This window comes from Vigna angularis, chromosome 2 (assembly GCF_016808095.1).
Source record: "Vigna angularis cultivar LongXiaoDou No.4 chromosome 2, ASM1680809v1, whole genome shotgun sequence".
NCBI lineage: Eukaryota > Viridiplantae > Streptophyta > Magnoliopsida > Fabales > Fabaceae > Vigna > Vigna angularis.
This window is the reverse complement of record NC_068971.1, coordinates 6,264,782-6,274,851: the sequence shown is the minus strand read 5'-3', so window position 1 is coordinate 6,274,851 and position 10,070 is coordinate 6,264,782. Positions and strand designations below refer to the sequence as shown.

The 10,070-nt window shown below is 33.2% G+C and overlaps 2 protein-coding genes across 2 annotated transcripts; one reads left to right on the top strand and one right to left on the bottom strand.

The window, feature by feature from the left end:
- The first annotated feature begins 347 nt into the window (after positions 1 to 347).
- Positions 348 to 3,273, top strand: LOC108327939 (uncharacterized). The gene is made up of 5 exons (XM_017561676.2): positions 348 to 549; positions 1,009 to 1,244; positions 1,661 to 1,741; positions 2,177 to 2,521; positions 2,996 to 3,273. Exons 1-5 carry the CDS (start codon positions 402 to 404, stop codon positions 3,095 to 3,097), a joined length of 912 nt encoding a protein of 303 aa, XP_017417165.1. The 5' UTR covers positions 348 to 401; the 3' UTR covers positions 3,098 to 3,273.
- A 1,182-nt stretch (positions 3,274 to 4,455) lies between these two features.
- On the bottom strand, positions 4,456 to 9,703 carry LOC108327878 (aspartic proteinase 36). Its single transcript, XM_017561603.2, has 10 exons — positions 9,206 to 9,703; positions 8,897 to 9,026; positions 8,321 to 8,568; positions 7,852 to 8,079; positions 7,088 to 7,250; positions 6,939 to 7,012; positions 6,000 to 6,090; positions 5,564 to 5,639; positions 5,163 to 5,234; positions 4,456 to 4,912 (listed from the first exon to the last, which is right to left on the bottom strand). The coding sequence occupies exons 1-10, from the start codon at positions 9,424 to 9,426 to the stop codon at positions 4,770 to 4,772; spliced, it is 1,446 nt and encodes a 481-aa protein (XP_017417092.1). The 5' UTR covers positions 9,427 to 9,703; the 3' UTR covers positions 4,456 to 4,769.
- Positions 9,704 to 10,070: the final 367 nt, after the last annotated feature.

The window sequence follows — 10,070 nt, the reverse complement described above, 5'->3', positions numbered from 1 at the left end:
ACTATCTGCTAACCACACCCCTCCCATCGTTCCATCTCTTTCTTCCAATTTTTAACTTCCCTAAAGTTGGGATCAATGCTTTGGAATGTAGTCAAAATGTAGTTCATAAAGAAACAAAATATATTCAAATTATTAATTTTTAATTTTTTTATAAGTATTATAATTGCAATAAAATCTTATTTTTACAGATATATTCAAATTAAAAATATATATTTAATTTATATGAAGGAACTCATGACTTGTAATATTGCATGCATTTGCATGGCATTTGATAAGGAAAGGCCCCACCTTATCCAGAAATTAAGTGTAAAAATTAGTGAGAAAAAAGAAGAGGCTCATGTTCTCTCCATATCTAGTTTGTAATCCAAAACAACTCACCTTCCGCCACGGAATGGGGAGACATGGCTCTCACTGCCGCTCTTTCTTCTTCTCTTTCTTCCGCCGCCGGAATATTCCCTCGCCCCACTAAAACCACACCCTCTTTCCACTCCTCCACCACCTTCCACCACCATCACCACCATCACCACCACCACTCTTTCTTCTTGCGAGGTTTCTCTTCTTCTCTTCACTTTCTCCTACACACATCATTTCAATCACTTCAACATATGCAACTGCTTTTGTTACACCTTTTTCCTTCCCATCTACTTTACAAAGTTTAATTAATGATCATGCATGTATTCATAATATAAAATATAGAGAAAGATAACAAAACAAAGTTGATAGTTCATGTAGAATTAAAGGGTTTTTTTGATGGATCAGATCGTGTAATACAGTGAGAATTGTCCTTGATTATAGTTTAATTGGTTCTTTTATGATTTGGATCTCTTCCTTCTCTTGCAGTTGCTTGAGAAAAAGTTTATCAAAATAATCTTAGCACATATATATATATATATATATATATATATATATATATATATATATATATATATGTATGAACTAATACTACTTTGGTGTTGTGAACTTGTGATAGTAGTGGCATATGTTGATATGTATTAAGATGTTTTTCAGTTGCAAATGACGCTGATAGGAGTGAAGTTTCATCTGATACTGGAACCAAGGCATCATCGTATTCAGAAGCTGATAAGATGGTTGATGGTATGGACTTTGGTGAGCTTTGCAATGAGTTTGAGTGCATCAGCAGCCCCTTGGTAGAATCTACTGCAAGACAACTTGCACGAGATATACTTGAACAAAGGGAGGGAAATCGAGCACTTGGAGTCTTTGCTGTTTCTGTCACATACAAGGTCTTGCTTTGATTCTCCTTAACACACCCCATCTTCTGTATATGATCTGTTCCACGTTTTCATCAAGAAAACAACAGGCTTCATTTCTGGTAACAGTGTTTCCCCTCTGTGACAGAACAAGGGATACCAGTTTGTTTTCTTGATTGAATGTTTATGCCATTGAAGAGTCACATTATAGTAAGGGGAAACAGAAAGTTTGAAGGACTTCGGGGTTATTCAAATAATGATAATGTTTAACTAGTACATTAAGCACTATAATTTTATGTAAAACTGTAGCATACAATGTTGTTAGAGTGATATTATTATGGTTTTTGATATAAACAAATTGAATGATTTACTGTTTAATTGATATTTCTTTGGACAGTCCTCCTTAGCTGAATTTTATGTTATGTCTATGATTCTGTGATCGTTTTTAGGATCCTATCAGAAGCTTTACTGGTCGTGAGAAGTATAAAAGAGCACTGTGGGCTACTGGTGCACTAGACAACGCATCTGTGGTGAGCTCAATTTCTAGGATCCTTCTCCTAAAGCAGCAATTAATCCATGAAACAGGGATATTCTGTTGTTCTTCTCATGTTATAGCTTCCCTTGTTTGATAAATGCTTTGTTTTTTTAAGTTGGTTGGCTGGAACAACACTTAGGCTACATATTACTAGTATCAATAAAGAAAATACATTATATTGAGTTTTTCTTGTTGCAGTTTTCATTCTTTTTATGATAGACTCTTCCAAAGTGACAAAATATGTAAAGATGTGAGTGCCTTGATTTGAAGTTATTTTATCCTAATAAGTTTTTTTCACCTAGTAATACTAGAAAACAGATTAGAAACAAAAATTAATGTGGTGTTTATGTAAATGAAATAAAATAATCTTTCCTAAATATAAGAACAACAAGTCAGTCTTAGAGATTCTAAAATGTTTATGTGGTGACAGACTGTGCAGGAAATGGTGATGCTGTCAACCAGTGTTTTGAGTATCAAGTGGACAATAAAAGGGAAGCCAAAATCTGTTATTGGAGGAGAAGATTTAATACTTAGAATCACTTCCAAATTTACTCTTAACCAAATTAGTGGTCAAGTCATTGAGCATGAAGAGTTTTGGGACTTATCAGCTTCATCTGCTAGTGCTCAGACATTTTTCTGGACATCACGTGCTCTTTTCTCTGCTATTGAATCTGTCAAAGACTTGGTAGACAATGCTAAGAATTTGAATAGTAAAATTTCAACCAAAAAAGAGAACTTGGAGATGTATCCTGATCCTTCAGGAGATCCAACCAAGGTTAGTTCTTTTTCTTCTATAGATGAATTCCAAAATGCCAGGCTTCAATGTCCTATCTTTTCTCATATTGGGGGCTTTTCTATTTTACTTAAATTAGTTAAATGCTTAATCATAGTTTATACTATTGGTACCTAAATGAACAAGTGACTTTGACTTCATTTTTTAAACTTCTTAAAATAGACTAAAAAGTGTTGTTTGAATAAGTATATAATGAGTACTTATTAAATTCCATCTCATTTTCTTCTCTTTCAGGTGTTTGTCGGTAAGTTTATCCAAATATGATCAAATTCATAATCCACTTTCTTAAACTCAACCAAACACACCTTCATAATGAATCAATCAAATTGTTCAAATCTTAAGTTTATGCCACTGCATTCATTATCACAAGAATCTGATTATATGAAGGCCTTGCAATCTGATTAGTACACATGCCATTTTCTTTCTGAGTTGTTCATTGCTTTTACTTTTATTCAGTTCTTCCAGAGGGATGACAGTTTTCAACGAGATGCATACCAGATTGCACTATTCCTGGCAGTTATTTATTTGGTGGTACAGTTTCTAAGGACAACTTTGTAGAGATATCCTTCCTTTATACCAACTGAACTTGTATCTCTTTGTTCTCCAATAGTTTATCATTGTAAAGTGTGATTATCAGCTTATACAGTCATCAGGTTGTTTTGTCAAAATTACAAGTAAATATGTATGCTCTTATTTGTGAGTGTGTCTATAAAAATTAGACAATTCTGTTGCAACTTTTAGCAGGTTCTTCTGATGCCACAACCTCAAAGGACCATTTGATTATTCTGCAACAAAACAGGCTAACAAATATTCAGGATGTGTGTGATATTTTGTTTAAAACTGCTAAGTTTTACCTTTTAATGAGGGAAAGCCAAAACAAACCAAGATCAGATGACAACATAAAGTGGAGAAAATCTACCAAGATTGTAGCAGTGATTGGTATATGGACTATTCTTGTTTAGCACAATAGGTATAATAACAAAACCAACCAGAATTTTTAAGGTATACTAAACTAACTTCTGAACTATTCTACATACATATTATTATTGAAATACATTTTGAACTTCTAATTAATCGTTAGAAGCACTCTCTTATAGAAATTGTATAAGACTTTCACCCATAACAGTGTGAGAGATACCTACTATAAATATAAAATCAAAGGTTCCTCCCATGGTTGTGGTTGGCGTGTTGATATATAAATTATATTAGAGGTTAACTCGTAGGAACGTGGTTGTGCTTACAAGAGTGTGGAGACACACTATTATAGAAATTGGATCAGATACGTGAATGTTGAAGACATCCTAGTACAGAGATTGAATTAAAAGTTTGACCACAAGAATATGACTGCACCCAAACAATGCTCATTTTATTATAAGATAAACATTGCTTAAAAACTTCATATTTTTGTTTAGTCAACTGAACCCTTTTTGCTATTGATTTTCTTTGACTGAAAACTATCAAAATATTATTTTTCATACAAGGATTTACATATTTGTTATGGCATTGGAATATAAAATGTACTTTCAAAAATTAGGCAAACTCTTTAACTATTACGTACTTAAAACAGTTTTATTTATTTTTTATTAGTTTTGAATAGGAAAGGTACTGAACAATTTAGTCAACTTCATTTATGGTGATTTTAAGCAAAATGGTTAAAATTTAAAGTTTTACATGGAAGAATTGTTTACTCGGGAATGTTTATGCAGTTGACTTTAAGGTAACAGAAGTACAAAATTACAGTTCAGAAACTATTGCATGAGGTTTGAAAAATGTCCTTCTGATAGATGGTACCCAACCATGCATTCAAGGTGTAATTTGATGCCGACTTCTTCAATCACAACAAATGACCATTACTACATTTCAAAATGTAATTAAGAAAACCAGATTCATGTTTGCAGATCGAAAGAGCAGTGTGATTTACTCAGCAAAAAAATGTGGATCTTACATGAAGAACAGTTTACAATAAACTATTTCTTAACAATTTTCCTATGCAGCAATAATGCAATATCATCACAAAAATGATATTGTATCCTTTAGAACTTTGTGCCTTTCTCTTTTAAAAAAAAAATTATACAAGGAGACAATTGAAAATAACTCAGAAATCCCTCCCCTATCTCACTTCTTTTTCTATGTACTCGAGAAATGGTTAATTTATTCCAATGAAGCTTACCACCAAGGAATTAAGTTACAACAAATTGAAATAAATACCACCCTCGTTTACACTGTTGATTTAAGAGCTTAGCATTGTAATAAGCATCATTAAGAGCGTTAATACACTTCCAATTATCACGGTGGAAGCTGAAGAAAGATCATGTGCGCTCACTGCATATACCTTTCCAGTTTCATCATCCTTCACTTTGATGCTGGTAGAGCCTACACAACCAACAACACAATGTTTAAGTCATCTTCTAGTACATGTCAATTCAACAAATTTATCAGTAAAAGACTATAAAATCATAATGAATGCAGATATAATATAATAAATAGTCCTAGAACATATCAAAGGCAGGACCTGAAATTGATGGAATATGATTCTTATTAGCAAATATTGGAAGAAACAATCCTAGGTGATATCATTGATATAACCTTAAGAAACTTAGCATATAAATAAAAGGGTACTCACAATTGTGGTCAGTCCATCCAATGGTCATGTTTTCAAGATCATATACAACTAACTTGTTTGACAGCACCAAATCTGCAATAGGAAACAATTCCGTGTAAATAAATGATAGTCATCCAATGACACTAGTTTCCAAGATGATCAAAAATTCTGAATTATCATCAATGAGGTTATGTCTATAATTAAATTTTACTACAAAGAACAAGGAATGTACAAACATGATATGAAAGTTTTTAATTTAACAAAAACAGCTATCATATAACAGAAACAGACTCTTCAGCTCAGCTAACATTATATACAAGGTCCTAATTTAACATAAAAGACAATTAAGAATAGAATGGACAAATCAAAACCATAATAACAAATAGATTAAATCATAAGTGAATCATAATTCCAAAATTTACCTCCAAGAAGAATTATCTCCTGTCCATCCTTAGTTTGTGCAATACTTTTTTGCCAGCCAACACACCACATGTTCTCCTGAGGGCAATGACAAAAGAAAAGATAATACTAATAAATAACAAAATTGAACATCTGAAACACATTTTTCAAAATTGAAATTTTCTTCAAAAAAAATGGGCACATTATTGAAAGCAGATTGCACTGAAAGATAAATAAACCACTTAATTTTCAAGTCCAAAGTGTACAAAGCACCTGGTAAATTTAATTTCCAAGAGGGAGAAATTAATCAGGCAATAGGTTAAACTTTATGGTATAGTTTCCATACTAAAATAAACTTGTATATTGTCTGACTGGTTAAACATGTAACAACCACAAAGGTTATCATTAAATTAGAATATGTATTCATGAGGAACAACCACTTGTTCAAATTCCACTCACTTTAAACAGGAATAGGTAATCATGAGGATAAGTTGTCAGAGTTAGTCCGTCATCAAAGGTAAACTTGACAATTGGAAATCCATCATCAACACTGCAAAATTACAATGGTCAACAAGTTAAGAGATGCATATGCAAGAAAATAGATGTGAAATTATTGCATTCTTGAACTCATGAAAAATTCACTTTGAGAATACATTGTTTATATCAGAGAACCATCTGAACAATTTGTGCTCAATTACTATTTATGTATTTATAAGACTATCTCATTTGGAACAAATGTGGAAAGAAAATTTTTGTTTTATACTTCTAGTAAAGTTGAACAACCATACAAAAGACTGTTAATGATCATTTAACCAACTCTACTGCTGCTTTACTGAACAAAGAAAGAAAGAAAAAGGACAGAGCAATACAACTCAACAAAATCCAATAGAAAAGGAAATCAAGAAAGAACATCTTGAGGGTAGCATTTTAAGAAAGTTTCTTCGATGCATCCTTGGCTATTAAAAGATCCTCACAGTACCTACCAGATTCATTCACTTCATCAATAATCAAAACAGTAATTTTAAAGTCAATAAATTGATTATGTCAAAGTTCTGTCACTGCTAAAGTTCAAAAAATAACAAAAAAACATATGTGTCATGCCACAACCATTCCACCTCCGCATACACCAAAATAGTTTATTACTAATATCATCTAAAGAGAGATAGCTAGATATTTTTTGAAGATAAATTTTCATGACAACCTGGCGTCAACATACTGTATGGATCTAACAACCAAGAAAATATACCTTAGTATCTCCCATTCATAAATTATGGTGTATATGTAAATTAAACAAATGACAAATCAAATAAAGAGGTCATCACACCTTTATATAGGAAAATGATATTTATTTCAAAAGAAAATTGAAGCAAAATAAAGCCACAGAGATGAGTATCATACTTATCATCAAAACGGAAACATGTAAATTGTTCTTCAACAAGATATAATTTCATTCCAGGCTGTGCAGCCAAAACCTATCACAAAGAAGAATAATCATGAGAATTCAAGTAGGAAAAATTGATTTACTTAACTCTTAAAATTACTCTTACCTTCTCTAATATTTGATCATAAACTGTGGATGGAAGATAAGCCAGGGTTGTACCACTATCTATAATTGCTTGCCTCCCATTTGAAAAATCAAATATATCTGTGGGGAGTTGTACACTATCCCCACCAACCTCCAAGTCCTTCAAATTCACATTGTAGTGTGCCCTAAAATAGTCAGTAGACTACAATTAGAACATAATTCCAGTACCAAAACTTAAACATGATTTAAAACACACTAGAAGAATCTGATATAACATCTGCAAGATAATCAGAGCCCTCACAGTTTTTCTGCATTGCTTATATCAGAGATTTCACAATGAATCCATCTTCCTAAAAGATGACGGCCTTACAAGAATAAAATATACAAAAAAGAAAACTTTATTGGATCAATTTTCCCCTCAAGTGGACCACAGAAAACAAAAGGACTTTCGAAAACAATATCAATAAAAACCAGTTACATATTATTTGTGTCCCACTTATATATCTCACATTTATAGTATTTTCATCAATTGATCAAATCAATTTGATACCATAATCATAAGGTTTTTGCTAAATATATCAAGACAATAAAGAATTCAAAAGTCAATAATAATCTTCAAAAATATTTCCTCTATAAAAACTCATCAGAAGTTAAATGGAAGTACCCTTATCATTCAATATATACTACACTAATCAATCAAAGTACAATTATCAAACAACAAATCAAATACAGTTACAAGAAATAACATGCTATGGAAACAAAAGGCTAAGACTATTCCGCACATACATTTTTTGTACCAATGAAGTTTTGTTAAATTTTGGCTGCACTACTTCCCCTATGGCAAATACTCCTCCTCCATTATAACTGTCAAGACAGTGGGAAAATACCCTTTTCACCTTTCCAGCTGCAGCAAGTTGTGAAAGCACAGACGCATTTGATTGTCCTAAACCAATTATTCCATCAAGGGATTCCTCAGAACCTGAACTCAGTGTCCCAGATTGTTTAGCTCCACACCTATCAGGAAGTGAATATTCAGGTAGAAATAAAACACAAATGGAATGGTGACCTTTTTCTTTATGTATTTACCAACCTAGGAAGAAGCAATATTATAGTTCCAAGCAAAACTGAAAACAAAAACAAAAACCTAGTGCTATGAAGCACTTGCTATCCAGAGGGTCTAGGGAAGGGTAACCATGACCTTTGGCTCACTCAATTATGCATGTGTTAAATATGAAGAATTACAAATTGCACTCACCCAAAAATAACAGTGCTATTATCTGGTACAGTCTTGAGATCACCATTGGCTCGGTTGAATGTAATATAATCCTTAATATAGGACCCAGTGGTTGTACTTCCATCTCCATAAGTTATGCTGTACGGACAAGCCATGTCTCTTGAGCAGCCAGAAATAGGACCATTATATGTGGAAGTGCAAAATTTATCGTCACAACCAACCAAAGTTGAAGCTGTGGATTGTGCAGGGTCGTAGAGGGTTAAGTCCATCTGCAACATGATAATAATATGGTAAAACCTACATCGGTAAGTTGTCAAGCATTACAAATTTTACTATGAAAAATATGATTCATTGTCATATACACAAGGATATATGACTACTCCTTAATAAGATCACATAACTCATTTCACCTCAACTAATCCAACTGAAAAACATGTATCCAAAATGTACGACATTTCATGTTAATCCAATCACTCTGATTCATGAACAAATGAAGCAAACATGTACCGTGCATTCTACCATAACAACTTTCAATATACTTATATTTTAACCAAATGCCATGAATGTTGAAACAGTAAATTAAGTGTGGATACATACACCAAGACCACTTTTCCTGGGACATGTTGTGCAGCCAACACAATTCACCCACAGAAGGTCACTTCCTGTATCAACCTGCACATAGTAGTCCTTCGCGGGAGAGCCAAGCCCAATTTTTGTATAATACAGTCTGAACAGATTACACAAACAACATCAAACACGCAAATAAAACATGGCGACAACCTTCAGAGCATGCAACACACAAACCACACATGATTGAGCGCAAAAACACAAAAAAAGAAAAGAAAATAGGTTTGCATGTGAAAAACAAAATGTAAAGAGAATACAGAGGAGGGAAAACAAACCGACCCATTTGAATTGGCACGACCATTGCCACCGAGAGGGATATCAACGGCAGAGAGAAACCTCCCTCGGCGCTGAGCATCATGATCTTTGATAGCAGCAAGGTTTTCAACGGAGCCTTTGAATTTGCTTTCAACAGGGAAAACCAAATTGGCATTGGCAACACAAAAAAGTTGCAAAAGAAACAATCCCACGAGGAAAAACACCAATCTTTCTTGAAGATCCATTTTTTGGGTAGAGGGTAGCTTCAAGAAAAAGCAACAACTAAGAACAACAACACAGAAACAACAACGACTAATTCAAAAGCATTGCCGACCCAGATAGACAATAAGGGTCGGTGAATGAAACAAAGAAGTGGGATAGGGAAGGTCCGAAGAAACAAACTAATACAAAATGAAAGCGACGCATCTTTGATAAACACGGACATACGAGAGGAAGAGAGAGACAAATGGAGAAAAAAGAGGGAATTTCGCGGTTTCAGTGGCAAACGACACATCTTGAACAACATATTTAGAATATATATATGGTCATATTTTAAAACGCTTAACCATAAATAAACAACTTGTTTCTTGTGACTGTAAATTTAACGTTTTTACTCTCTTTTATTTTTTGTTCCTTTCTTTGTTTTGTTTTATTCAGTTGGTCTCTTCTTCTTCTTCCTTCCTTGTTCTTTTCCTTCTAATCCAATTTTCAGCATCACTTTTTTTCATTCCAAACAAGCCCCATTGACTCTACTTTGCCACCTACTTATTCACGCCATTTTTGGAACAAAGATAAACATGCATCACACGCATGGATGATGCATCTTCAACTCTCATTTCGTGTTACATACATCACCATTTTTATTATTTATTATGTATTATTATAACTT

Coding starts and splice junctions, on each gene's coding strand:
- LOC108327939 (XM_017561676.2), top strand. CDS start 402: ATGGCTCTCACTGCCGCTCTTTCTTCTTCTCTTTCTTCCGCCGCCGGA. Junction 1,245..1,660: donor CTGTTTCTGTCACATACAAG/GTCTTGCTTTGA, acceptor GATCGTTTTTAG/GATCCTATCAGAAGCTTTAC. Junction 2,522..2,995: donor CTTCAGGAGATCCAACCAAG/GTTAGTTCTTTT, acceptor ACTTTTATTCAG/TTCTTCCAGAGGGATGACAG.
- LOC108327878 (XM_017561603.2), bottom strand. CDS start 9,426: ATGGATCTTCAAGAAAGATTGGTGTTTTTCCTCGTGGGATTGTTTCTT. Junction 9,027..9,205: donor GGTCGTGCCAATTCAAATGG/GTCGGTTTGTTT, acceptor TAATCTGTTCAG/ACTGTATTATACAAAAATTG. Junction 8,569..8,896: donor CCAGGAAAAGTGGTCTTGGT/GTATGTATCCAC, acceptor ATCATGTTGCAG/ATGGACTTAACCCTCTACGA.